General features: G+C 44.1%; 4 protein-coding genes and 1 non-coding gene across 6 annotated transcripts; 2 read left to right on the plus strand and 3 right to left on the minus strand.

Annotated features, from left to right (window-relative positions):
* Window positions 1-3,854: 3,854 nt before the first annotated feature.
* Window positions 3,855-5,437, minus strand: LOC136943438 (hydroxycarboxylic acid receptor 2-like). The gene has a single exon (XM_067236761.1). The coding sequence runs from the start codon at window positions 5,092-5,094 to the stop codon at window positions 4,093-4,095; it is 1,002 nt and encodes a 333-aa protein (XP_067092862.1). The 5' UTR covers window positions 5,095-5,437; the 3' UTR covers window positions 3,855-4,092.
* A 1,913-nt stretch (window positions 5,438-7,350) lies between these two features.
* LOC136943285 (hydroxycarboxylic acid receptor 2-like) lies at window positions 7,351-9,507 on the minus strand. The gene is made up of 2 exons (XM_067236552.1): window positions 9,356-9,507; window positions 7,351-9,058 (listed from the first exon to the last, which is right to left on the minus strand). The coding sequence occupies exon 2, from the start codon at window positions 8,975-8,977 to the stop codon at window positions 7,958-7,960; it is 1,020 nt and encodes a 339-aa protein (XP_067092653.1). The 5' UTR covers window positions 8,978-9,058; window positions 9,356-9,507; the 3' UTR covers window positions 7,351-7,957.
* A 2,796-nt stretch (window positions 9,508-12,303) lies between these two features.
* Window positions 12,304-14,246, plus strand: LOC136943065 (transmembrane protein 229B-like). Its single transcript, XM_067236218.1, has 2 exons — window positions 12,304-12,494; window positions 13,622-14,246. Exons 1-2 carry the CDS (start codon window positions 12,416-12,418, stop codon window positions 14,116-14,118), a joined length of 576 nt encoding a protein of 191 aa, XP_067092319.1. The 5' UTR covers window positions 12,304-12,415; the 3' UTR covers window positions 14,119-14,246.
* Window positions 14,247-14,971: 725 nt separating this feature from the next.
* Window positions 14,972-18,421, minus strand: haao (3-hydroxyanthranilate 3,4-dioxygenase). Of its 2 annotated transcripts, none has more exons than XM_067236216.1 (10): window positions 18,217-18,421; window positions 17,926-18,004; window positions 17,260-17,343; window positions 16,936-17,042; window positions 16,593-16,682; window positions 16,438-16,481; window positions 16,111-16,256; window positions 15,867-15,935; window positions 15,508-15,590; window positions 14,972-15,241 (listed from the first exon to the last, which is right to left on the minus strand). In XM_067236216.1, exons 1-10 carry the CDS (start codon window positions 18,303-18,305, stop codon window positions 15,169-15,171), a joined length of 864 nt encoding a protein of 287 aa, XP_067092317.1. In that variant the 5' UTR covers window positions 18,306-18,421; the 3' UTR covers window positions 14,972-15,168. The 2 variants fall into 2 exon arrangements, with proteins under 2 accessions (XP_067092317.1, XP_067092318.1); XM_067236217.1 differs by having other exon boundaries at window positions 15,056-15,241; window positions 16,593-16,678; window positions 16,932-17,042; window positions 18,217-18,386.
* A 1,139-nt stretch (window positions 18,422-19,560) lies between these two features.
* trnai-uau (transfer RNA isoleucine (anticodon UAU)) lies at window positions 19,561-19,654 on the plus strand. The gene is made up of 2 exons: window positions 19,561-19,598; window positions 19,619-19,654. It is a non-coding gene; the product is annotated as a tRNA-Ile (tRNA).
* Window positions 19,655-27,954: the final 8,300 nt, after the last annotated feature.

A 27,954-nucleotide genomic window follows, 5' to 3' on the forward strand; every position in this document is an offset into this window, starting at 1 on the left:
CAAACACGCAAACACACACACATGGAAAAACACGTCCACACACAGAAGCGCTCGCTGCTCCCCCAATTATCACCGTTCAGTTTACACCCTGTCCTAATTCTGACACACAAACGCACACACACTCACACAGATGCTGACACATGGCACACACTCACATACCACCCTCCGACACTCACCGCCATCCAATCTGTACTGTTTCAAAATGTAATGGTGGTAGTCCTGCTGGTGTATGTACTGTAAGGTGTCCAAGGTTGTGTCTCTCATTAAGATGTCCATGTCAGATCTGTCTGAGTGTGTCTGTAAATCCTGCCAGCTCCCCAAGGACCGTCCCTAGCTAAATAAACCCCTGAGAGCCCGTTGATAGAATGTCCCCAATTATAATCAATCTCAGGCAATGGACTGCTGACAATACCCCAGACTCATTGCACTGTGAACACTGGCCTTTAACGAGAATATTAAAACTGTCTGCCCTTTGACCTCCAGAAGAAACCACAGTAAAGATTATGTTCAAACTTACTTAGCAGTTTGGAAGAAAGGCTCTCAGGGATGATGAATGATTTTGTCTGATGCCTAGCTGCTTCTACACAAATGCACTCACTCACTTACTCACTCACTCACTCACTCACTCACTCACTCACTGACTCACTCACTCACTCACTCACTCACTCAGTCACTCACTCACTCACTTACTCACTAACTCACTAACTCACTAACTCACTCATTCACATACTCACTTAACCTGACACCCTGCTGCAGTATTAGCAACCATTCTGAGAGCATACAGGGTTGTTTTTGAGGTGAGGCAGGGATCCTTGTTAGTGCTTGTCCGCTCAGACGTCCCTCTAGGTCAGATGCAGCCCTAGTTGTCTCTTTAAAGGAGCTCAGCTCAGAGATGCTAATCCGGATGCTCTGAGAAGGCCACCCATCTAAGAAGACATGACACACTGTATGGCTTCAGGCTGCATTGTTGTTCTTCTGATATTGTCCTCTGCATGCTGTTAACAGCCATTTGTTTGTGTGTGTTTGTGTGTGTGCATGTGTGTCTGAGGTAAATTTTATAAACCTTTCGATAACTGGTTTCTGTTGAGTTTCAAAATATTCCAGATGGAGTGAGATTGTAGTGTGACAGAGCAGAACCACAGACCAGACACCATCAACTTTGAGATAAGCTCTACCACCCAGCAGGAAACAAAACGTAACAGAGCTCTTGATCACATCATCATAACTACCCTGTTTTACAAGCCCTGCCTCATAGTTAACATGCATCTAACAAGGTATACGAGAGTTAGAAAAAAAACACTGCAGTATCAATCATAGAACGGTTGATACAAACGTGTTTCTGCATTCTGTTTGGCACCACAAAAATGATGCAACCTCTGCAGGTGCATATCTGGTCATGGCTGAATTGTTGAATTGATGTAGTACAACATAGGCATACATAGAGATTTGGTCCATTTTTGTGTCTTACGCTTTTACATTTACATTTAGTCATTTAGCAGACGCTCTTATCCAGAGCGACTTAGAGTAAGTACAGGGGACATTCCCCCGAGGCAGGTAGGGTGAAGTGCCTTGCCCAAGGACACAACGTCATTTTGCACAGCCGGGAATCGAACTGGCAACCTTCTGATTACTAACCGCTCAGCCACCTGACTCCTTTTAAGTCCCAAGGCTGCAGTTTTGCTTGTTTTTGATGATACACGTCACCATGTACACTGTAAATGTGCAAAGAATGCCTCAAACTATCATCAAAAGAAGAGCAAAGCATGCTGTTTGAATTTGTACAAAAATGACAAATCAGATGGTCCATCCCTTTGTTACCCAAGTCCACCTGACTTCATCCACCCCTCTCCAGTTAGCCATGCAGCAGGCAGTAGGTGCAGGTTCAATGTAGCTGTGCCCTGATGAAGAAGTGTGAGTGGAATCTGGCTGGGTGGGTGGAGGGCCAGAGACAAGTGAGGGCCAGTCAGGAGGAGAAGCAGACTAGGGCAGGAAGTGATGAGAACACTGTACCACACTGAACATTACTCACTGATTAGAGCTCTGTGTGTAACTGTGTGTGTGTGAGACAGACAGACAGACAGACAGACAGACAGACAGACAGACAGAGAGAGAGAGAGAGAGAGAGAGAGAGAGAGAGAGAGAGAGAGAGAGAGAGAGACAGACAGACAGACAGACACTGAGAGAGTCTGTGCATATTTATTATACGTCACTCTATGTCGGTCTGCCTAGCATGATGATATTTCAGAATTCCCCCAAGAAGAGAATTGATGATGTTGTTTGATTTGGGGATTTTCCCCAGTTCATAGATTGCTCATGACTATTTTATCTACATCTACAGACATCATGCATAATGACTTGTTCAGGTTGGGAAGTTGGTAGAAAATGCCACTCTCCACAAACCTGAAGACAAACACATGCATCCACAACCTGTCCTTTGTCTGCTGTTAAACATGGGGAGTCTGATCTTTTCTTGATCTAGCATTTATGTAGTGTTTTGGATGGCAAGCTATGTATATTTGATACACTTTACTGAGGGGCTTAACTTTGACAGCCTTTTACTGTATACTTAAGACTTTAAATACTGTAAGATTCTGTGACATCAACGTTGGTTTGACGTGATGGTGTCATGGTGTTTGCAGTGTATGTAAATTGAGCCATATGGCGTCAGAGTTTCTGAGGTTGAAGTATTCTGAGGCAAATGTCTTGGTCTCAGTTGGTTACTGATGTGACACCTCTCCTTATTGATCTGGAGCTGTGCTACCTTGTGAAATGGAAGAGGCATGTAGCACTAGGCTAGACATGCTAATCAGGATTCACTAAGATTGCTACCCATCCAGGAAGAAATGACACGCTGTATGGCTTTAGGCTGAGCTGCTGTAAGACAGATATTGCCCTCTGCATGTTGTCGTCAGCCATTGGTTTGTGTCTGTGCATGTGTCTGTTTGTCTGTGTATGTGTGTGTGTGTGTGTGTGTGTGTGTGTGTGTGTGAAGAAGAAAGAAAGATTGAGGGGGAGAGAGAGACAGAGAGAGAGCAAGAGAGAGACAGAGAAGGTGGAGGACTTGAGGCTTTGATGTGAGTGGTATCATCCACAGGCTGTTTAAATCTCTTCTTCTGAGAACAAGACCGGCTGAACATGAACCATGAGAGGAGACTGTCAGCAACCATCCTGTCCTCAAGAGTGCTTTTTAGAAGTCACCGACATCCACTCAAAAATCGGTCCTGATTTTACTAACAATAATAAAAGGAAATGTGTTGCTACTGTTGCAGTGTGTTTAGACGAGCTTATTCTTGGTGTCAAGTTTAGATTTACAGTAATAAGCTATGATGATGATGTGTCCATGAATTATATGTGTGTATATATATATATATATATATATATATATATACTATACATACATAGTGTTCTTTGTAATAGTGAGAAAATAAAATACAAAAACTGTGTTATGTCCGTACATACATAAATCAGTGTTTTAAATGCACTAATTATATGTTTTTCGTATTTGCATATTTTCAAGTTGCTGCATAAAAGGCCATTTATTTTCTAATGTTACCTACACTTCAAACAGAAACGTACAAATTTCTCTTCCTATAGTTTTAAGTTAACAAAACTCTTAACTGTATCACTTTACACCCACGTCTCCAGAATGGGTACTGCAGAGTTATGTTCCATAGAAAGCTGTCCGAATATGAGACAAGTCAAAATAATTGAGTGTCATCCAGAACTCAAATGAGGGTTGCAAGAGGGTTATTAGGGTGGGCTGGTCTGCATATGGGCTGGGTATGGTTCTCAAAAAAGTTTGCAAACCATTGTTTTGAGCCATGAAAATGATTATAAAATCGAAACTTGCAAGGCACAGTATGGTGTGTTTTATTCATTTATATTCACATTGACGTGTAATTAAAAAACACAATCTAAAATAACTTAAACTATTACAGATATTAATCCATAAAATAAAACATAAAAAGTTATATTATCATAATATCAAGAAAAGTATAAAACATTGTGAAAAAAAGCACTTTTCAATATCTTCTTTCTGAAAAGAATGTGGATTCATTTCAATGAAATAAATTCCTTCCTCCTACATTCCCCTCACCCACCGCTGGTCACGCTGCCTCTGCGGCTCAGCCTCATATCCACCAGGCCCAGGCAATTGAGGGAGCTCTTCAGGCTGTTGCGGAACATGGAGCTTGAGAAGCAGTAAATGATAGGGTCCAGGGCACTGTTCATGTAGGTGAACCCAATAGACAGCATAAAAACCTGAGCAGCCATGTGGTTGGTCGCACAGTCAGCACCGACCGCCTTTAAAGCCATCGCCGCTAGGCCTGTGGCGATTCCCGGAAAGAAGCAGATGACAAATACGAGTACTATCACAAGCACAACGCGCACGGCCCTTCGCACCTTCTTCCGGTTCATCTTGCGTTGGCGGAGGATGCAGGCAATCCTGGCCGAGCAGAAGAGCAGGAGCAGCAAGGGGAAGAAGAACTCCCCGATGAACACCATGTAGTGCAGCTTGATCGATGGAGGAACATTGCGGGGGTTGAAGCTCCGACACACAAGCTTGTCTTGGTTCTCATAGATCAGGTCAGTGGCCAGCAGTGGGATTCTGAGGGAGATCACAACCATCCAGATCCCCACCGCCACCCACTTTGCCTGAGTGGATGTCATACGGTTGATGCGGTGGTGTGGGTGAACCACCTTAAAGTAGCGATCCATCGCTACGGCCGTCATGAAGGCGATGCTACTTGAGCGGTTGACTGCTAGCATGAAGAGGTTGACGCGACACCAGGTGCCACCAAAGACCCAGTTTTCCTCACGGAAATGGTTGTCGATGCGGAAAGGCACACTGATGAGAAGCAAGAAGTCTGCCAGGACCAGGTTGAACAGGAACAGTGTATTGGGCCTCCAGACCTTCAGACGGCAACTGAAGATCCACAAAGCTATCAGATTGCCAGGCAGGCCCACTAGCATCTCTATGATCAGAACTGGAGGCAGAACCTTCAACAAGTTCGGGGTGTTATTACAGTTTGAGGATATGTTGTCTCCTCTTGTAGAGTGATTTATCACTGCAGTCACAGCAGCCATTGTAGCCATTGTAGCAATTGTATGATGGAGGTCTATACTCCGGCTTTCAGAGAACGAATGCTTTCTCTTGGGCTGTCCACCTCCTCCTTTTTATGATGCCTTAAGTGTCCCAGATTACATGCAAAGGGTTAGGGTTGGCCTGTTTTGAAATGATTTACAGTTTTTGTGTTAAATTCTAAATTATTCCAGGTTACACTCTTTAGAAGTTCCTGTATTAGTAAGGTTGTGTAAAAGCAGACTACAGCAATTGAGTCTGAGAAAACACATACTTCCTGTATTGCATATTGTGTTAGTAAGCCCATAAGCTTGAGTTAAACACGCTCCTAGAACTTTCCTAGTAAAACCCGCCTGCTTGTGTAGAGATGACATGAAATGTGAGAACGACCCTACCGTAACAATACGCGTCAGGGAGGATGGATGGGAGTAGGGCCGGAGTGATGGCATCGCTAGACAAGGTTTTACCAATTGAAAAACCTCTGTTTATTTTACATAAAGCTCAAAAAAACTATTTTGCGGTCAAATAACGGCCAAAAAATATCGCTTGCGCGATATGCGCGCTAGCATTAACTGTAGAAGTCCATATCTTGCATCACATCAAACCCATACGCCCTAGGTTGGGGCAAAGCTCCTAATGTTTACAACGTCTGGCTCCGTGCCTGATTAACACTCGGATCGTTAAGCAGTCTCAAAAATGGTATCAATATAAAAAATAATACGATCCCTTTCTGTAATCATGATACCCCCCAGAAATGTTCACTGCACCCCCAGTCAAAGCAGGCTGCATCCGGCACTGTTTGGTATACAAAAAAAAGGGCCGGTCTTGGGCCTGAAACTCCCGGGCTGAAAAGTGGCCCCACTCTGGCCCTGACCCTTGCATATTAGACTCAAAGCTGACCTGATGCAAGTAACATTTCATAATTAAAAAAAATCGGTAACACTTTAGAATAATGGTCCGTTGTTAACGAGTAGCTATTCAGGAAGTAATAGGTAGTACTACTGTGGTAAAGCAGACAAGAAGTCAGCGTCTTTGGGACGAAAGTGCACGAGGTCTTTACTTGGAATAAACAAGGTTTAACAAAAACAAAGGTCAGGAAACAAAGGTCAGACGCCACACGGCCATAACATGAAAGAATAAGACTCCACAACGAAGTGGGAAACATCTCGGCTTATATAGCCGTCCTAATTAGTCCCAACATAAAACAGGTGCGCACTAGAACTCCGGTGACGCAGACCGGCGCACCGTCGCCGTGCGCTCCATGACAACTACATTAACACCGAATTTAATACTATTAACTAATATGGAACCAAGACTAACTAAGTAATAAGTAATAGCTAATTTAGTACTAAGGTAGTTCCTTTTGTAGTTCCAGTGCATATATATATATATAATATATATATATTTTTTAAGAATGTATTGTTAACTACCTATTCGAATGACAAAAAAAACACAGACATGTATGTTAAATTAGGCTTTGAAATCGTGAGAAAATAAGCAGTCTTCTCTGCTTGAGACTGGGGGGGGGGGGGGGGGGGGGGGGGGGGCGTGTCGCTTGAAGGAGCTGAATCTGCGCCCCCTCGAATTTATTGAATTTAGCATCAACAGCAACACTAGCTAAATCAATTGCAGATATCAGGACAGAACTACCTGCAGTCTCTGAGTGTTTTGTATTAATTACTTTGTCTTTGCATCCTACCAGCTGACTAATAGGCTGCGCCTTTACAAAACCTGAGTTTAAAAAGGAAGAGAAACTGTTCAACGGTATAACTCTACACTTCAGTGCGACAAAGTTTTTGCGCTTTGCACATGCTTTCAGGAAGTCATTTCACACGTATATAATGTACTGAGAAGCAAATCATGGAATATGCTTTACAGGATCTTTAATGTAGTAGGCTACTACCTATTACTTCCTGCATAGCTACTTGTAAACAACGGACCATTATTCTAAATCTAAACAGGCTCATTTAATGAATCTGGAAATATATATTTTTACTCACCATTTGAGTTGATGTGCTTAGTTCAATGTGAAGATTGCTCTAATGAAGGTGACCTTTTCTAATAAGTGTCTCAAGATGTCAAGAGACCTTTGCCAATGCTGTCTACTAGTTTGTGTCTACTCTCTTCGGGCTTCAATGTTGGCTATGGGCAGAGTGTCTTACAACAGTAAGTTTAAAGCCTGGCTTCTTATTTTTAGGGCAGGCGGGGTGAGAGTGACGTCATCATGGTTTTGAGCCATGAAAATGATTATAAAATGGAAACTAGCAAGGCACAGTATGGTGTGTTTTATTCATTTATATATTCACATTGGCATGTATTTTAAAAACACAATCTCAAACCACTTAAACTATTACAGATATTTCTTAATCCAAAAAATAAAAAGTTATATGATCATAATATCAAGCAAAGTATAAAACATTGTGAAAAAAGGCACTTTTCAATATCTTCTTTCTGAAAGGAATGTGGATTTATTTCAATTAAATAAACCTTTCGATAAGAGGATTCTCTGGTATTTCACAACAATGTGGTATTCCACAAAACGACAAAAGGCTTCAAAACACAGCTGCAGCGACACATCTTGCCACGTTTAAGCAAAAAGAAACGGCATTTGCCATAGTGCAGTCCCATCCATATACACAGAGCCACAGGGGGGGGGGGGGTGCGAGGCCCGGTGGGAACCATGCGAGGCCCTGATTATTGACAGAAGAAAAAAAACAGGCAGGCAGGCGCAACGCCCCCAGTGGCGCGAGGCCCTGTGAGGTTGCACAGTTGGCACAACCCATGCGACGGTTCTGCATGTACAGCTATGGAGTATGTCTCCTAGTTAGTCCCAACCACATAGATTCCCTCTCTGTTGTCTCTGCTCCTACATTCCCCTCACCCATCGCTGGTCATGCTGCCTCTGCGGCTCAGCCTCATATCCACCAGGCCCAGGCGGTTGATGGAACTCTTCAGGCTGTTGCGGAACATGGAGCTTGAGAAGCAGTAAATGATAGGGTCCAGGGCACTGTTCATGTAGGTGAACCCAATAGACAGGCTAAAGAGCTGAGCAGCCAAATGGTTGGCCGCACAGTCAGCACCGACCGCCTTTAAAGCCATCCCCGCTAGTCCTGTGGCAATTCCCGGCATGAAGCAGGTAACAAATACGAGTACTATCACGAGCACCACGCGCACGGCCCTTCGCACCTTCTGCTCCCGGTCCATCTGGCGTTGGCGGAGGATGCAGGCAATCCTGGCCGAGCAGAAGAGCAGGAGCAGCAAGGGGAAGAAGAACTCCCCGATGAACACTATGTAGTGCAGCTTGATCGCTGGAGGAATATCCTTGTAGTGGTTGAAGCTCCGACACAGGAACTTGTCTTTGTGCTTCTGGAGTAGTTTAGTGGCCAGCAGTGGGATTCTGAGGGAGATCACAACCATCCAGATACCCACCGCCACCCACTTTGCCTGAGTGGATGTCATACGGTTGATGCGGTGGTGTGGGTGAACCACCTTAAAGTAGCGATCCATCGCTACGGCCGTCATGAAGGCGATGCTACTTGAGCGGTTGACTGCTAGCATGAAGAGGTTGACGCGACACCAGGTGTCACTAAAGACCCAGTTTTCCCCACGGAAAAGGTTGTCGATGCGGAAAGGCACACTGATGAGAAGCAGAAAGTCTGCCAGGACCAGGTTGAACAGGAACAGTGTATTGGGCCTCCAGACCTTCAGACGGCAACTGAAGATCCACAAAGCTATCAGATTGCCAGGCAGGCCCACTAGCATCTCTATGATCAGAACTGGAGGCAGAACCTTCACCACCAAATTTTGGGTGGTAATACAGTTTGAGGATATGTTGTCTCCTCTTGTTGAGTGATTTATCACTGCAGTCACAGCAGTCATTGTAGCCATTGCAGTCATTGTATGATGAAGGTCTATACTCCGGCTTTCAGAGAACGAATGCTTTCTCTAGCGCTGTCCACCTCCTCTTTTTTATGATGCCTTAATTGTCACAGATTACATGCAAAGGGTTAGGGGTAAGGTTAGGGTTGGCCTGTTTTGAAATTATTTTCAGTTTTTGTGTTAAATTCTAAATTATTGTAGCGATAACATGAAATACATAAGCTTAACCTCTCAAATGTAATTATATTCACAGGTTTGATGTCACACATATCACCCAGGTTCTACCCTTGCATATCAGACTCAAAGCTGACCTGATGCAAGTAACATTTCATAATTAAAGTAAAATCGAAACAGGCTCATTAATAAATCTGGAAATGTATATATATTTTGACTCACCATTTGAGTTGATGTGCTTAGTTCAATGTGATGATTGCTCTAATGAAAGTGACTTTCTAATAAGTGTCTCAAGATGTCAAGAGACCTTTGCCAATGCTGTCTACTAGTTTGTGTATACTCTCTTCAGGCTTCAATGTTGGTTATGGGCAGAGTGTCTTACAACAGTAAGTTTAAAGCCTGGCTTCTTCTTTTGAGGGCAGATGAGAGTGACGTCATCAAAGGAGGCAGCACATTAGTCAATTCTGGAAGATTTCGCAAACCAAACCACTTATTTCACACAGTTCTATGGGCGTATGTGAAGCCCTCTGTGACATGCTTGCGTGTAAAAAGGGATATACAAATACATTTGATTCATCTGTATCTAAAACCCCATGAACCACAGGCACGTTATTGAGCAATTGTGCAAGAGGAAAAAGTTATGTCTTCCTCTGTTATTGGGTGTGCTCAAGCCTTCGGCGAGAGCACAACCTTTGTTCTCTCACATATATATTATTATTATTCTTTTTGCCCCCCTAAAACTCAGTCAATATTTGGCCTACATAGACAACGTAGGTGTCAAAAGTTTAGTCTTGGTAGCGATTGAGTTGCTTCTATTGGAATTTACGTTCCGTTGCATGGTTTGGGCTTAAGTTAAGTTTTTGTGGCGAAAAGTGAAGCTAACGGTGGCTAATTTGCTAGCCACAGTCACTGACGTTACTAACGTCACTGCGTCACTAACGTCACGAAAACACGCGTGACTACCTGTAGCAGAACATTCGTTTCGCATCTGTTAACTTGGGGGATAGCTAGGCTAACTATAGCTTTACTGCAAGGCAGCTGCAGAAACGCCACAAGCAAAGAGGCCAGGGTGATAACTATTTACTCATTTTACTTTGTGATCTGAAACACAATTGTGAAATGTAATGTACAATATTAGCTGATATTATTAAGGAAGTAGGCCCACATCTACTTTCGGAAACGGTAGTCTACTATTTCACTGAAGCATTAGCATCATGACATTAGCCTCTGTTGCCCGGGCAACACATACTACAGTGGTCTATGAAATTATCATTACCTGTGGATTCAAACCAGTGTTGCTCACTGCAACGCTGTAGCCTAAGCGAGACAAAAACATCTACACAGCTGTAGGAAGTCAAACGGCGACAGAACATGTTCGGCACTCCCCTTACTTAAATCAAAAGTCTATCTAACTATTAACCTTAACTTCATTGCCACAGCCTAAACCTTGTCAATCTGTTCATGAAAATAATTAATTTCAGCCTAAACCGTACAACGGAACGTTAAATCCAATTCAACCAACGCAATCGCTACCACAGCAGTAGTCTACTGTACTTAGTAGTACAATTTACCGGGGCAGCTTCTCCACACAGGGATAGCTCACTTTGCGTTGTTACTGACAATGATCGCTACCAGTGAGCTTTCTATGAAAGCGATTTTCCACTAAATAAATGTCAAGCTTATTTACGTTTTTGGGGGCATATTTTCAGTTAGCAGATGGTACTGTTTGAATCGCGATTCCATCTTCTACTGTCGGTAACGTAGAATAATCTTCAAAGGGGGTTCTTTATTAATGAATGAATGCAATATGAGTAGGCTAAATGCCTGAAAATATCATGAGAAGGGAAAAACTAAAAAGGACGTTTAAGTCATAGAGAGTAGGTACATTTTTACACCGGTCTGCCAAATGTATTCGTTTTGATTCAACTATGAGGCTGCCTCTTTCAGGGGAAATGAGAAGACATCTATTTCATTCTAGACTTCACTCGTATTTTGAGTTGTAAATGAGCAGCAAAAAAAAAATGCTTTAAAATCTATAATATTTATAAATAATAAGTATGCATTTTTATATAAAATATACAGAAATATCAGTTGTAAAAATGTCATTAAAAAACGGACCCCCCTGTGCAACCGACGCAAGCAAGCACACCCTACAATTTCCCCAGAAATTGTACCCTCTCTAGTTTCACATTGGAACTTGAGTCATAAAAGAAGCATAACATAAGTTAGACTGCCGAGTCATGTAAATTCAGTAGGCCTCTACTCAATATGCTTGACGTTCAAGAGATCTCAAACTAAAGAGTAGCTTTAACAACATATGCATAGTGTCATTAGCCAGACGTCTTACTGAAAGCACATATCCATATGCATGCAATCAGTATGCTAATCACAAGCAGCTTTTACCTCCCAAAACTTTCTCCAAACACTGAAATTAAAACTTTTGCAGTCACACATTTACTTAAATAGCAGGGATAAGTGTGGTCATTGACAACCACTGTGTGAGTGTGCGTGTGTACATGTGGGTATGTGTGTGTCTAACTGGACTCTGATCCCCGGAGGCCTCTGCTTTTATTACAGTGCACATAAAACAAACATAGATTATCTAACAATAGTGCCTTCGTGTCATGTGCTTATCAACGCAGGGATACTTTACTGCATGGTGCCCTGTATACTATTAGCATGTTCACATACATGTAGGATGTGTACGTGTGCAACTCAGGTTTAACGCCCATGCTAAAGCTGTCGTGACATCTCTGTGACACTCTATTTTAATTGCTCCTGTTACACTTGGGATATCTCTCCATTTTGATCTTGAACCAGCCATTACAAGACAGTAACTGCTCTATGGACAGGCAAGTGAAGTCCACTGTGTCTAAAGGGACTCAGAAGCAGGGCTTGTCCTTTATCAGTTTAGCAGAGGGTGATGTGCCCTCTCTCCCTCCCCACACTGCTCTCCTCTGATAAGACCCACAGCCAGACTCATCTGAGACCTGTTCAAATGACAGTAGAGGAACGACCTTGACAGTGTGTCTTTTCAAAGTTTAGTTCATGTGGTGACATGAAAACACACACAAACACACAGGTGAACTTCCTGGGTTCCCCACTCAGAGAGCGACCGCCCCTCAGCAAGACCCCATTGAGCAGGCGAGACATTGCTCTCTACAGCTGATAACCTGGACTGGATTAATGTTTAGCTCAGGATCTAAACACACAGACACACGCACGCATGCACACACACACACACACATACACACACACACACACACAGGGAAGAAGGATTAAATGCAAAGGCTCAGGGAATCCATACGTGGCTCAGGGATGGAGGCGAGAACAAGGAGGTTGATCAGCTCAAAAACATTAGGTGAGTTCGCAGTACGTAAAGTTGTGTATTTCACAAACTTTGACATTACTGTGACGCCAAGCTCAACTCTGAGCATCGTTATTCTTGTACATTAACAATAGCTAATCTTACGTAATAACAAATCCTTTTTTACAACAAACTGGACGATTGATTTTCTGCGTCATTTTTCAATCAGGATAGATTTGAAATAATGGTTGGTTCATGAACGTGCTTCAAGTAAACTCAAATAAATACTTTCAAACATGGAATTGGATGGGATTTGGAAAGATTTTCTGAGCTTTTCCTTAGATAAGCTTAGGCTATTAGCAAACTAATCCACTTGAGCGGAAGCACTCCATTAGACTATCGTAGCATGGATGGGACACATAGGGCCTACAGTAGGTTTAAACAAAACGTTGTCACAAAGATAGAAGGAACCATTAAGGGTCTGTTTTCAAAACCTCTTCTGCTTTTCCCTTCAGGCACACTACACTGTTATTTGTGACTGATTAACTTATTAGCATTCACATTGTGTGGAATTGTCATTTGCATCACGTACAGCAGGCAAATACAGAGAAATACATGATATAATTGAATGACAGGATGTTATAATGTAAATCCAGAAGTGAGTTGTTACTTCAAGTTATGTTGGCTGTATTGGATTTACTTTCATGACTTGCAGTTCATAGAGCTCTTGAGTTATTCCTCTACTGTATAATTCATTAAAGCATGTCATGGAAAGAAAGTAGGAGAAGAGGTTCTATTAATCTATCTATATCTGTCTTCTGACATCATCCATCTGATGGTGCAATAATGCATCTGTATGTCAACAATATGGTCACATTCTATGCATTTTTTTTTACTCATTTTGGGAGCTGGCATCTCACTGTTTTCAAATGAGAAGTTGCAGTTGTGAAGGGGTAAGGGGTAACTTAATGAGCCCTGAAAGAGGAACATTTTGTCTTCCTTCTTCCTAGTAAAAAGGCGCTAAACCAATCAAATTGGATTGCATTTAACTTCCATAGTTTCTACTGTACTATCAAACTGCATTACAATTCTTGTAAATGACTATGTACTTTACTTGCACATAGTGCATTACTACATGAGGGTTACAGATGGTACATACAGTGTCTGCTTGCTGTCTTCAGTGTATGAGGCTGGAGAGGATGAGGAGGCCCCATCAGAGGCACCTGGGGAGGGGTCCCCCCATCATGGCTGTCTGTCCCCTCTGGCTCGCCTCTACGTCTACGCCCTGCACGGCTGTCTGTGTGAGGTGGCCTTCACTGCCCTCTGTGACTGGTGGGACACCCAGGACAAGAGGCTGGCAGGACACACCAGCTTGTGGGCACTGCCCATGTACGCCTGTGCCATCTTCCTCATGGAGCGCCTGCGCAATAGGCTGCTAGCAAGACGTCGCCCCCTGCTGCTTCGGCTGGTCATCTACACCCTGTTCATTTACGTATGGGAGTTTAGCTGGGGGATGGGGCTGGGGCTGTTGGGGGCTTGTCCTTGGGACTACTCTGGGTTCAGGTATAACCTGGCGGGGGTGGTGACTCTGGAGTACGCCCTGCCCTGGGCCGGGGCGGCACTCATAGCGGAGCAGCATGTGATCAGGAACACTCTCAGGATACGGATGGAGAGCTGAGCATGTGTTCTGTAGACTGCCTGCTGGTTTCACAGTGTGGCACTCTGTTGCACTTAGTATACATCGCTTTGCTGTCAAAGCATGACAGACATTTTTGTTCTCTGTGTACAGTACTAAGATTTTTCACAAAAGGGAAAATAAAAGGGCTCTGTTTTGACAAAAAATAAGACATCTGTAATGTGTTCTTCATTCTGTTTACATGGATAAATACAGCAGTCATGTCTGGTGTGAGTGTATGACATTTTGAAACCAATTTGTAATGGCACAAAATTGCCCAACTTTGCGATTTCTTTGAATGGTACCCTGCTATTTGTCAAGATAGGCTGGGTGTAATAGTGACGGCATATGATGAGTGCACTGCCAGACCTTGAGGAAGACTAGCCTGAACATGATGGGATGTCTCACTTACATACAGTACACTCCCTGAAAGTGTAACAACACTTTACCAGAGAGTGAGTTCCAAGGTATCCATGTTGTCTTCTGTAGAATCACTACTAGTCATAAAGCCACAAAAGGTTGGTTCAAAACCACCAAAGAGATGACACATCATGAAATATACTGAGTGGGTGAGGCTAATGGTATGAAATGAATGTGACAAAAACACATCAATGACACAAAACAACAGGAAGCCATGTATGTAAGCACAGGATGTCTGATGTGTAATCCAACTTCCTAATTTCATCACCTACACCCTTGTGGATGTACAATATCTGCAAAGTATACAATAAACATCTAATTATCACATACAAACAGTATATATTATCTGTGAATATTTCCAGCAACATAGAACGTATATTAATTTAGCGTACATTAGTTTAGTGTTTAGACAGATAGTTTAGTCACTGCATCAAATGTGGATAACACTTGTATATTTTGTAAGGTACGTTTTTACAAACGCTTGTATGAATGTTCTGCAATAATTGCAGTCATGTGGAAACATATTCCCTTTTTATTTGACTTTCCATCATGCAGTGAGCAGTCGTTCTCAGGGTTATCGTCTTGGTAGCATGTGGAAACCTAAATTAATTGTATGTGTGCAGGTTGCAGTGGTCATGGTTGTTTTCTTTCAGGGTTCTGAATGACCAGCAGAGAAACCGTCCCCTCCTCCCTCGTCCACTGATACCTAAAGGATGCAAGCACAAACCAGCAGTGGTGCATTTCATTAGAATCTCACATCATTTCAAAACTGAGGATTCACCTAATTTCAACATTTATACTGAGGTTGTGTTGGTGTCCGTGTTGCAGTTGTGTTGAAACTCCTTTTGTGACATTCTTTACTAGAGTACCCTCTGAGCACTGCACTGCTTTATTCCCATCTCTTTTCACTGCACTGCTTTATTCCCATCTCTTTCTCTTTATTTGTGTGGTCATCCTTCTTTTCCCACTCACTGGCTCTGTCCTGGGATGAGCAGACTGTCTCCCGCAGAAAGAGGGTACTCCTGTTTGTCCATAGTTACATGAGAGGAGCCTTCCTGAGAGAGCAAGATAGAGAGAGAAGGAGAGAGAAAGAGAGAGAGAGAGAGAGAGAGAGAGAGAGAGAGAGAAAGGGGGGGGAAGAAGGAAAGGAGGAAAGAACAGAGAGACGGCAGAAGATAAGACAGTGTGTGTGTGTGTACAAATGATCATAGCAAGGGAGCAAAGACATCATCAAAAAGAGACAAAGTGCATCAGCCAGTCAGTGTATAGTGAGTGTAAGATAACGGTGATGGACATAGCGAGGTAGAGTGGAGTGAGGGCAGAAGACCTACCAGCTGCCATAGCCACACATCACTCTCTCTTCTGCTCATCTCAGTTTGGCCAGGACCGTATAGCATAGTCTATCACAGACAGACACAACCACTGACATCATCATTGTCATTAATCATATTACTATCAACATCTTCGTCATCATCATAATCGTCGTTATTCTAAAAATCTTTGTATTGTCTTTTCTGTTTATTTAAAACATGGATGATCTAACATGGTTGGATAGGTTAAATCATGTTGGGCCACCTCCGTCTCAAACTGGGCACCGAACATGTCGATGGGACGGCCTGTGGCCAGGGAGGGGCGCTGTTTGTCCACCCAGTCCTTGAAGCAGAAGGGGGTCATCACATTCATGGTGTTCAGCTGGAAAGGAGGCTGTCTGAAGACTTCAGCTATACAGACATAGACAGCCATTAACACTTGTAGAAAGTATTAACACTAAGTTACCCTGAGTAGCACTTTATGTGTGAATAGGGCAAACCTGTGAACGCTTGTGTTCCTGTGCAGCGGTGTGTGGATGACTTCAATAAGAACTACTGTATTGCTATAGCACAGAACTCATTAATGATTCACCTGGATTTGGCTTTCCTGTCCTGTGTTGCTCAGAGGACATAAACCTGAGAAAAATACATTGTTCAGATTAAAAGGTTTCTCTCTCTCTCTCAATGTTCATGGATACTATAGATACAATACTGTATTTATAAGCAGTGAGAAACAACATGTCTCACTCTTTAATAACAGGCACAAGCTGGGTCCCCAGGTTTTCGCAGTAGAACCACCGCTCAAATAAGATGTCTGACGAGTTCTCCACGTAGTACCTAGAAGCACAACCACACAGGACATGCCAGGGTCATCCTCCACCTTGTGGATACATTTTCCAGAACCTGACACAATCAGGCTTTCTCTACCCACATTTCTCGCTAAAACTCTATCATTCTGTCCTCTCTCGCCCCTCTTCCCTCTCTTTATCTCCCTTGAAGGAAAGACAAGAAAAATGTGGAAAAATGGAAGGCGCCATGAGTGGAGAAGTGTAATGAGTCACATCAAGCTGGCTCTGGAGGAAGGAGGTACCTCAGGCAGTCAGTCTCCGTCTGAAGCCTCCTTCTCTCAACCACTAAGCCCACGGTGTTAGCCTGTCTCTGGGGGGAGTGGGGGATCCGGGCTGGCAACAGAAACATCTAAACACCACACGGAGACCCATGTCAACATTTGAAATGTCAAACATCAGTACTCTCTTAACATTCTTTAGAAAGAGTGGTCTTTACAGAGGTTGCTTCAAGGTTTGCACTTGGTAAAGTCCGATTTATATTAAGTAGATGGCAAAAAGAAAGTCCTTGTTGTTTTTCTCAGTGGTGCAGCAGATGTAGTTTGGGGTACATTTAAAAGGTTTCTCACCTCTCCTTCACGGATATGAATATCCTTGTGTTTGCCATTCTCTACCACCTTCAGACACATGTCCCCTTTCACCTGAAAAAAGAGCTTCACAAGAAAAGGAAAACATGATTAAACATGACGAGAGTCAGCAGCCATTTCCTGTCTTCTAAATTCAGCTCAGTTAATCTGTACAATTTCACAAATTCACTGCTCCAGTTGTTCCCTCAGTTTATCAGTGGCCCACAACAAACGCAACAAACATGCTTATGCTCACCTCTAGTGGTCAGATTGTGTACTATAACTGGAAAAAATACAGGTTCACAATACTACCCTATCTCAACAACAGATAATGGCTTTTCAACATAATGTAAATTATATAATTATGAAAGTATTGTCAAAATAGGTTATAAAATTATCATGATTTGTGATATACAGTTAGCAATGTTTTGAGCTCAGAGCTTGAAGATCTGAGGGAGATACCAGGCAGATGACCTCTTATCCTTGCATACAGTCAACTGAGTAAAGACTGTAGCTAGAGTACGGGATGACCTTGAGGTGATTTTGCAACAGTATTGTGTAATTTGCCCCCATGATGGTAGGAGAAGACTCTGATTTGATTTGAAAGGGTCAAACATTAAAGCTAGGAAAGGTAGACACAAACAATTTTCTACTGTGGTTTTTTCTCACCTCCTCTCCTTCCTCGATGTGGTAGTCCTTTCTGGTATTGGGACCACCAACAAACATGATGTTCAGCTGGTGAAAATGCCTGTGAGAAATAGAAAACTCTTCATGTGCATTGTGCTCTTTTCTATGATGAGATTGGATTGGCACATCATGTTGCATTGCTTTATCAACCGCTGCTGAATGGTCATAAAGAACCAGACTAGTATTACAACGTTTTTGCAGTACAACATAGCTGGGTGAGTAAGAACTGGTAATGACACTCATAAAGAGAAACTAGCTCACACAACTACTCACATGAGTTTGTTACACACTGGTGGAAGAAAGGCATTCTCATTTTCTGCTATCCATCTCTTTACGTTAACAAAAAGAGGGTCCCCACTCATTATTGAAAGCTGAAGTAAAACTGAAGTGAAATCTCTGTTTTGGATGGTCGATTATGTTTCCTGTCTCAGAGGTTTTACTTTGATTGTTTGACAGTCCAAAATGCAGAAGTGAATGTGATAAGAGGGGAGGAGCCTTGAGGGAGGGTGAAAGGTTGCTTACATTTAGACAATAAGTAGCCTAAACTAGATCTGTGGCCAGTCACTCAAATAGGTGAAAAGCCGGAAGGGTAAAGTCACTGAGCATGGTGAAAATGAAAAATCAACTAAAATGATTCAGTAATATAATATAAAATGTGTATCAAATGTGTGCCATTTGTCCATTTCACATTGGCAAAGTTAATTATACTGTTATTCCCTGAAGTAACACTACAATCAAGTCCCAGGGGGTTGATTCTGCATTCTCTCACCCCTGCTTAGTTCAATGTGCCCATCACTTCCCCTTTCATTTGTTATCCCAAAGTCAAGATCCTGCTGGGGGCTCTGTCTAGACATTTAATTGATACAAGTTAGCACTTGTTTATTTGCCCCCTCAGATGGAAAGCTCTTAAAGCTCTCTTACATTAGTCTAAATGTCGCTTGTCACATCTATCTCCTGTCATTTCCTGAACGAGTCTAATAAAGGTTCACTGGACTGCTTGCCTTCAGCCAGGTCTTGGAGTGACTGCGACATATTTATTTGATTTCTCAGTTTGGGTTGAATAAACTATGAGCCCCTCATATGCTTGGTTGTTTATCGTAAATAGGGTCTCATGAAGCTTATCATTCTATCCAAACTAAGAAATGTAAAGCAAGAAAACACAGAAAACTGGTTATCAAGTGTAGCCTATATGTCACAGTATTATTGACAGGAAAAAGCGTGAGGAAAGCAATTGTAAGCAATTCCACAACACACAATCACCTTATTTCCTCAGTGACCACCAAATTGCAAGCATAACAGAGCAAACAAATAGAGCTCAGTAAATGTGGAGAAAATTGTAAAGAATGGTTCAACGTCACTGGCTTTTTCCAGCGTAATACAGCTAGCTAGCTAGCTATCTTGTGGAAAACCTAGGAAGCTAATCCTGCCCTAAAACTGGCCAAATGACAACCTAGAACGCTTTTTAAAAAGATATACACATATTGTTCGGAATGTGTTGAGGCTAAATGTGCCAAAATAATTAGTGTTGAATGAAAAAAGTAACATAAAATGGTTTGAAACACAGTTCCTTTGTGACTACAATATTTAAAAACCGTCCTGGTGATGCGTAGTACTGGAGCTCCAGTGGCGCAATCGGTTAGCGCGCGGTACTTATATGTCAGTACAATGCAGAGCAATGCCGAGGTTGTGAGTTCGAGCCTCACCTGGAGCAGTTGTTTTGATACTTCCACAGACAGTACATTGCTTGTAAAATGAATGAAAATTATGATAAAGCGTACAAGCTAAGTAGTCATTAACCTCCAGCTTTAGATGTTGCTGAAGTTAAACCTGCAGTTTTTCAAAAAACATGGCACTATTAATATTGCTTTCTTAACTTACTCATGTTAAAGAATGAGTGCTACTGCTTTATAAATTATGTGCCAAATGTATTCAACTTGGCTCCAACAGATCCCATAATCAATTCAATCAATATTATTAATTTCCATCCCGCTTTTATTACGTACAAGACACCATACTATAATGTAGTTTGCTTTTTATATCAACAGGAGGCAGCATATCTCTATCCTCAAATACCATATCTCCATTATATTGAATCACATACCACTAGAGGTTACTCTTGCCCATGATATCATTTCTCTGTAATTTAATCAATGGCAGTTCAATTTCTTCAATAATATGTGTCCAACATTGTGTCTGTGTGTGTGTGTATCAGTGTTTGAGTGGGAATTATGTAAATGTGAAAACCAAGAACACTAATTGAATTGTGAAAATGTTTACTCACTATATACATCAATAAACAATATATGTCTGTAATATGCTAATAGGCTTGTAGTGTACGTGGGAATAAGCCACTGAAGATGAGCAACAAGTGAGAAAAAAAAACAGTATGGCGAGACTAACCACAGTGAGAGAAGACAGCTGTTCACCCCAACCATACGCACAAATGCACACATACACACACACCACAGGGTCTACATCACCCCAAATTAAATGACTAATATTCATATAATTGACTGTTACAAGGGAAAGAACACAGCTGATTGAAAAACCATGGTGTGTGCGGAAGGATCTGACCCCCTGTATTTAGATCCCTTGCTGGAACACTGGACGCCAGATGCAATTAGCATGAGATCAGTGGAAACCAGGGTCACAGGATAGGATGGTTCTGAATCTATAGCACTGCATAGTACAGAACCACCTCCCAAATAATACTCTCAACACTCTCCCACAAACTGTCTTGGCGAACGCCTCCTAAATCTTTTCTAAAGACACTGGCAAACAGCATTTACCTATTGGCGTTTCAGGCCTTTCTGTGTCAACCTGTTGTAAGTCTGACGGTGTTGATTGATGATGGTTTCTTGGTAACATGCAGTTTGAGTAGTAGGTGTTGCCTGCAGACTTAAGAGCGATGGGGATTTCTTTGTTGGCAGGTTTGAGACACTAACCCCAGTCCAACAAGTGTGGGTGGTGCGGTTGTGAAGTATCTGCTTGTTGTCCATGTAGGTCCTTTATGAATGAGGACCCAGTGTGGTCACACACACATACATACACACACACATAAACATACACACACACAAACATACACAAACACACACACCAACAGACACACACACGCATAGACACATTGTGGGTTTCTCATCATCAGCTTGTCTGTGCTTGTGGAGAGGAGTGTTTTGTATTCCAGCCTGTCTGATAGACAGGCCCCGATGAAGCCAGGCCAAACACACCAATGTCACCACAACACACTTGTCTGTCCAAACATTTACAGGAATGCCTTGTTCCCTCTCCTGTTTTCTTTTCTTACACCTTCTCACACCACACTCATGTCAAATGAGTCCCGAGCCGGGCTCAGCGGCGTCTGACTGCAGTGGAGCTGATTTCTCTGTGGCGAATGGATCCTGAATGCGTGTTTGTTTTCTGTGTCTGCTGGTTCCCTTCCAGAAGACACTCAGCTGTCATGTCGGAACAATGCGTGTTACTTTAGGCTGTGCTGTTTGATCAGGTGTTGGCTTTGTTGCGCAACCTTTAGGCTGACATACCCACCTAAAGAAGTCACATGCATGTTGAAATCAGCTTGGTCCCTCAGTAAACAGGGCTTGATTTACTGTGGTCTACTGCTTATGTCAGTCTTACAACTGGTACCCTACTGTACACTGACTCATTTAGTTCAGTACAGAAGTCTAGAGAGGTGAATGAGAGGCAGAGAGTGGTGTGAGACTCGAGAATAAACAGAGCATATAGGTTGAGAAAAGAAGGAGGGAGAGGGGAGGAGGAAGGGAGGAGAGATGGTGGTAGGGCCTGTTTTCGTCTATCTCCTCGTCCATCTGCCCTGGAGTGAACAAACTGTCAGTCAGGGGAAAAATAATCAGTGTTTCTGAAAGCGTACTCAGTCATGCTTAACCCTCACACGACTGAGATTATGAAACCGGGCCCCATAGTAGGACTGTCTGGATCATGTTCAGAGAGGTTTGTGTGGTAGGGTGAAAAGGAAAATAGCATTAGCCGTTATGGATTTGGAGTCTATTGAGCAATATTTCTTTGTTTATCATTCATTCTTGAAATAATCACATCCAAATATTATATTTTGAATGAATGTAGTAAACATATGTTCCTCTCCAAAACGAGTTCATTACCAGTCTTTACAGCCCAATAAATGGACAGGCCTACACGGCTGCAACGGCCTAATTGTCAAAAGGTCCTGTCACAAATCTGTCTTACAGAGCTTTTTAGTGTTTTGAAAGGCCTCTCGCGACTGGTTGCCAAGATCTTTAGATCTCACCCTCTCCTCGTGACTAAGAACAGAGCTATGTATCATGATCTATTATTCCCACGTGTCTTTGGTTAGCTTTGAGCGCTAGCTAGCTTGCCTGGGACCAATGACAGCTCACAGGGGATAGCTGTTATATAGTAGCCTGTAGGCTGTGCTCATTATGTTTGAAGGTATAATTATTATCATTATTGTGATTTTTTTCCACAGCTCTCACCCTGCGGCCCAGTGATGATGGAGTGCCTGTCAGGGTGCCAAAGGGAAGTGATGTCATCATGTTTGGCAGGTGAACAGCAGACTTGAGGTCAGAGGTTGGTATTGTTCCTCTTTTATTTCTTTTTGCCGGTGTAATTTGAGGACAGGGAGGGTTGAGTGGGTTGCTGGAAAGTTGTAAAATGGCGTTTATGTCCTGGATGAGGATGTTCTCTGGCTGTTTTTAGTGAAAACAACTGGTTTTCTTCTCTGGAATTCCCAGGTGTGTTGTTCACTATTAAAACATCATAACTGAGTAAAAGATTCATTATCATCTTCATTAATGCTAGGTTTCTAGATTTATTTCAGAATCGCCATGAGACATCGGAACCCTAACCCCTAAATGCATTTTCAAGCACTCTTTTTGTTGGCTTTCTCTAATCCTAGTGGACTGGACATTCTATTAGCCAGGAAGCACGTAGCTGCAGTGAGCTAGCGAGCACTCCCCGATGGTGTGGCTCCTTGGTCTGGAAATAGGAGGATCCTCAGGGTGTGCTCATCTGGAGCGGCAGGAAGGCTGTGGAATCTTCCAGATCACTCAAGAGGAACTGTCCTGAACACAGTGTTAAGATAGAGGAGCCAAGTAAACTCAGGACGCTGGGGGGTGGAGAAGGAGGGAGATGGTGAGAGAGGGAGGTGGAGAGTGAGAGGGAGGGTGCAAATGAGAGCGAGAGAGAGGAAGGGGTTGAGGGAGGGGTGAGGGGTGAAGGTTGAGGGAGGGGGAGAAGCAGGGAAGGCTTAGGGAGGGGTAAGAAGGGGCTCCAGATCATGTAAGGCCTACTGGCTAACACTCACCCCTGCTCCTCGTATACCCTAGTTAAACATCCCTCCATCCAGCGCCACTTCTCCTCTCTGCCAGCTCTCATAACACACCATCACACACATCCCTCTTTCTCTTACACTCTCTCTCTCTCTCTCTCTCTCTCTCTCTCTCTCTCTCTCTCTCTCTCTCTCTCTCTCTCTCTCTCTCACGTCTGCTATTACTCTGGATTTACCAGATTTATGGCACGTCAGAGTTCATTTACAGCCTCTTGGATATCGAATAAGACTGTGTATGTGTGTGTGTGTACCTGTGCATTTGTGTATGTGTGCGAGTATGTACATACCAACATTTTACAACCGCAAAAAAGGTTTGCTCTCCACAAAACCCTCTCCTGGTTGTCCTTTGTGTAGCCGTATAGTTGTGAAAATGAGTGGTTTGTGCCGCAGTGGAGCCAGACTATTTATCAATACTTTTGGAAATACTGTGTGATTTATTAGCTAGGTCAGGGATAGTGTGGGCCAAGGGCCCTGGGAGTGAGGAGTCTGGGAGTGAGAAGTCTGGGTCTGGAAGTGAAGAGTCTGGGAGTGAAGAGTTGGGGCCTGAGAATGAGGAGTCTGGTAGGGATGTATCCAGGCCTGTTGGCCTGTGGGTGAGGAGTCTGGGAGCGAAGGGTCTGGGCCTGGGGGCCTGGGAGACCACATCCTCCGGTTGCTCCTGCCTGGCCTGATAGCTGACAGGAATAACAGAGGATCATTGGAGGCTGATCTGGGCCTACTTTCTGTGCATGTGAGGTTTTAGTCTATTTCCCAGAGCTGGGTTTGATATGCGTGTGAGTGAATACCAGGGCTCTAGATGGACCTGAGCTCATATGAGAAGTCCCATTTGAAGTTTATATGAATCCCCTAATGATGCCAAGAAACGAATGTATCTACTGTATCTATTCTCACGCACATGTGTTCGGCTGTGTTTATCATCTGAAATCACACAGAGCAACACTCCATCAGTATTGATTATTGGGACGGCAGAGGCAGGCAGCCCAGAATATCGCTCCTCACAGGCACGTATGGGCAGGACTGGCAGGGGCCGGAGGTTGGGGGCCGGGGGGATGAGAGCCACTGACACGGCCTCCTAGTTCAAAAAGATGGGCCAGGAGATCCTGGCAGAGGTAGGACCTGGCCCAACCCAGCACTGCAGCAGGCCAGGGAGGAGAACAGACTCCCCTTTCAGAGGCCAGCCTGGGAAAACCCAGGGGGCCAGGGTCTTAGGAGGGGACCGCTGCTAACAGGCAAGTGGGCCTACAGGTGCTGCACACCCCCCATCGGCTTCTCCTCCTCCCTCCCTCCCATCCGGCAACAGCATCCCGGCCTTGTTCTCAGCATTTACACTCATTACTCACTCCTCACCTCTCTCTCTCCCTCCCTCTCTCTCTTTCTGTCTCTCTCTCATCAGCATATTTCTCTCTGGTGCTCTCTCTTTCTCTCTCTTACTTCTTTTCTCTCTCCCTTTACCTTTCCCCTCCTCTCAGGCTTGGCCAGCCTTGAGACAGAGTAGCTTTTTCCATTGGCTACCTTCAGTAACAGCCAGCTAGAGGGTGATATAATGAGCTTGATATAATGGTGTTATTCCATTGGCTGTGTGGCAGCGCTCCACCACCGAGCTCTACAGACCTGCTGCTTTGTTGAACAGGAACCATTCCATAGCCCGTGTTCCGTGTTATTAGCATGTAGCGTGTCCTGGCCGTTGCTGTTGTTGCCCCTGCTGCCTTGCCATCCTGTTCGTTTCCTTTTCACATCCAGTTCAACCTCAAACACACTTCCCCGATCCTCGGTTTTTCCTTTTCATCTCTCTTTTTTCTTCACTCCCACCCTCTCTGTCTGTATTATTCATAACACCTTGCATGTAGGCTGAGGCGACTATGGTAGTGCTTGTTGCTGGCCGTGGCCACAGTGTGTATTGGCCCAGTCGCCCAGGTGTCACTCAAGGCCCCATGCCGCTTTATTAATAGTGTTTTATGTTTCTCAGCCGCCTGACATGAATGACCCATTGAGCCGGGCCAGGCCCACTTCCCCGGCCCAGCTCGCTCCCACAGCCAGAGAGCAAAGTGGAGGAAGCGCGCTGTGTTTTTTAGTGCTAGCCGCTAAGGTATGTAGTCCTTTCCTCCACCAACCACCTCCACCCCACCCCCACCACCCCCGGACCCCACTGTCAGCATGCCAACGTCTGATCTGAACAGTGTAGGGGAGGGAGGGGGGGGGGGCAGTGGAGTGTGAGGAGAGAAGGGAGCGGCTGACATCACTCCTTCCAGTGCTGGGGGAGTTGTTATTGCTGCCATTCTAGGCCTCAGGGAGCTGGAGCTAGTGTAGACTGGGGGCCTTCACAGAGACTCTGTCATTACACATGCTATACACACACACACACACACACGCAAACAGAATGCACACACATACTTGCACATATACACGTGACAGTAAAGACACACACACACATAATAAATCTCCCAACACGACACACACACACACACACACATACAGTACACACACAATCACACATGTTGCAAGCACACACACACCCTGCCCCTCGAGACTTTAATTACAGACCAGGGATGTGTGGCTGACACTGTTGCATTATCACTCCCAGCATAACCACCAATTATGGCTGAACATCAACTGTAAATCTGCTCTTCTTAATAAGCCACTGTTGGCCTGCAGTTGGCAACAGCCCGGGCCCAGTGTGTGCATGCGTGTGTGTGTCAACAAGTAACATGCGTCTGTGTATGTGCGGGTGTAATATGTAATGTGTTGTGCTTTGTGAGCGTCCATGTTTGTACAGCATGTGTATGGAAATGTTCATTTCTGTTGTTGGTATTTGTGTGTGAGGGTGTGCTTGTGTGAGGATGTTTTTCTCTGCAGTCTCTACAGTCCGACTCATTTACCTGGGACGTGGTATGTCACGGACCCAAGAGGGTACGTGCTTCTACTCGCAAGGCCTCTGCATGGTCTACACGCTGTACATAAATCTACAGCACACTCATCCCACTGCAAGGGCACACTTTCAGGCTACATTCACGAAGCTGTTGGTGGGCGTGAGCTGTAATAACTATTGACATGGATTCAGATGAAGAGAGCAGGTGTCTCCCGGTCTAGGGTGAAATGTGAGTTGCGTCTGGCTTTTCGGTGGAAACTGACTGTCCAAGGTGGTGTTGGACAGTTGTTCCACTGTACTCAGCTTACCTCCAGTCTGCTGACCTTGGCCCTGTGTGTCTGTGAGTGTGTGTGTGTGTGTACTCATGGTGGAGATTACCCTGGCTTTAATGGAATAGCTTTAACTCCTGGTCCCTTCTCCTCCCTCACATTCCATTGTCCCCCACCCCTCATCCATCCACTCACACACACACACACGCACATGGCCTAACGTGACCCATCTCAAGTTGCTCCACCCTGCACTGTCATGCCCAACACATCCACCGCCCATCCGCCCCCTGTTCCCCCCAGGCCATGGCTCTCCTCCTACCCCACTTTTAGGCCCCCTCTCCCTGGCTATGAGCTCTGGCTCTGCCCCTGGCCATCAGAGTGGGCCCTCAGTGCTGTTAAACCAACACATGGCCAGGTCCATTGTTCTAAGCCCTGGTCCAGTGGTCGTCTGTTGGTTTGGCCCCGCCACTTGGTAAGAACAACGTTTGGACAGCGTGTGATCCCCCTTAATCCCAGAGAGCGAGGGTCCGACTGGAGCACTATGCCCCCAGGGGGGAGATTCCTCTGCCACATGCCCCTTCAACTGCCCCCAACACCCCTCCCCCAACACCACCACCACCAGTGTCTGGCTAGGGAGACTGGTCGGTTAAGTCATTCAATTGTGTTTTGGACTGAGCGCGTCTGGATTTCAATATTTTTGGACCCATTTCTCAATGAGCTACTTGAATCGTTGAATCGTTGAATTGTACCTGCTGGCTACATTCATTCAGCTTTGACTGTTTCTGTACATCAGAGGCCAACCTCTCAACTGTCCTGTTTGAGCAGGTCAAAGGAAAGAGTTAAGCTGTTCAGATCCCAGAAATGCACACTACCAATGTGAATTTGGCCAAAACGGGGGAAAGAAAGTCCGAACACGCTGAACGGTTTTGATTTATGAGAGTAGAACCACATTCGATATTCATTTCCGCAGCTGCGGCCAGCTAAAAAAACACATCGCAAATAGAGCGAACTGGGCACCGACAATGGTGCAGTGTAGCTCCTGGAGTGTGTGTGTGAGTCACTCTTATTTGAGGAATGTTTCAGGGCTCTTTGGGAAGATTTGCGGCAGATGTTCTCTGATTTGACACATGTATATATGTGTAATCATTGAAAACACCTTTTGGTTACCCAGTGTTGCGTGGGGCTTTTCTTGTGTAATCGAAATGTGCGGTTTTCCAAAGGGAGTGGGTACCCAAGAGTTTATTGGAAGCTAGCAAAACACCTTGGCAGTCAGTTTTCTGAGAAAAGACAGCTTACAGAAATATTCCCATACATTCTCACTGCTTTCTAGAAGTGGAGAAAGAGAGCGACAAACGCTAGGGAAGGAGATTGCGAGATAGAGAGATGAAGAGAGATGGATTAGGACTGATAATAGCCAGTAAGATGAGAAGATAGATTTGCTTGCACAGAGATCGCGGAGAAAGCCATACATGATTACATATGGCGTCCGGAAGGGGATCTTCGTTCTGTGTGGCTGTTTGATTTAAAGGCAGTTGTAG

The sequence above is a fragment of the Osmerus mordax genome, chromosome 5, assembly GCF_038355195.1.
Source record: "Osmerus mordax isolate fOsmMor3 chromosome 5, fOsmMor3.pri, whole genome shotgun sequence".
Taxonomy (NCBI): Eukaryota; Metazoa; Chordata; class Actinopteri; order Osmeriformes; family Osmeridae; genus Osmerus; species Osmerus mordax.

Coding starts and splice junctions, on each gene's coding strand:
- LOC136943438 (XM_067236761.1), bottom strand. CDS start 5,094: ATGGCTACAATGGCTGCTGTGACTGCAGTGATAAATCACTCTACAAGA.
- LOC136943285 (XM_067236552.1), bottom strand. CDS start 8,977: ATGACTGCAATGGCTACAATGACTGCTGTGACTGCAGTGATAAATCAC.
- LOC136943065 (XM_067236218.1), top strand. CDS start 12,416: ATGCAAAGGCTCAGGGAATCCATACGTGGCTCAGGGATGGAGGCGAGA. Junction 12,495..13,621: donor GATCAGCTCAAAAACATTAG/GTGAGTTCGCAG, acceptor TGCTGTCTTCAG/TGTATGAGGCTGGAGAGGAT.
- haao (XM_067236216.1), bottom strand. CDS start 18,305: ATGAGTGGGGACCCTCTTTTTGTTAACGTAAAGAGATGGATAGCAGAA. Junction 17,043..17,259: donor TTCATATCCGTGAAGGAGAG/GTGAGAAACCTT, acceptor TGTGGTGTTTAG/ATGTTTCTGTTGCCAGCCCG. Junction 16,257..16,437: donor GACAGGAAAGCCAAATCCAG/GTGAATCATTAA, acceptor ATGTCTGTATAG/CTGAAGTCTTCAGACAGCCT.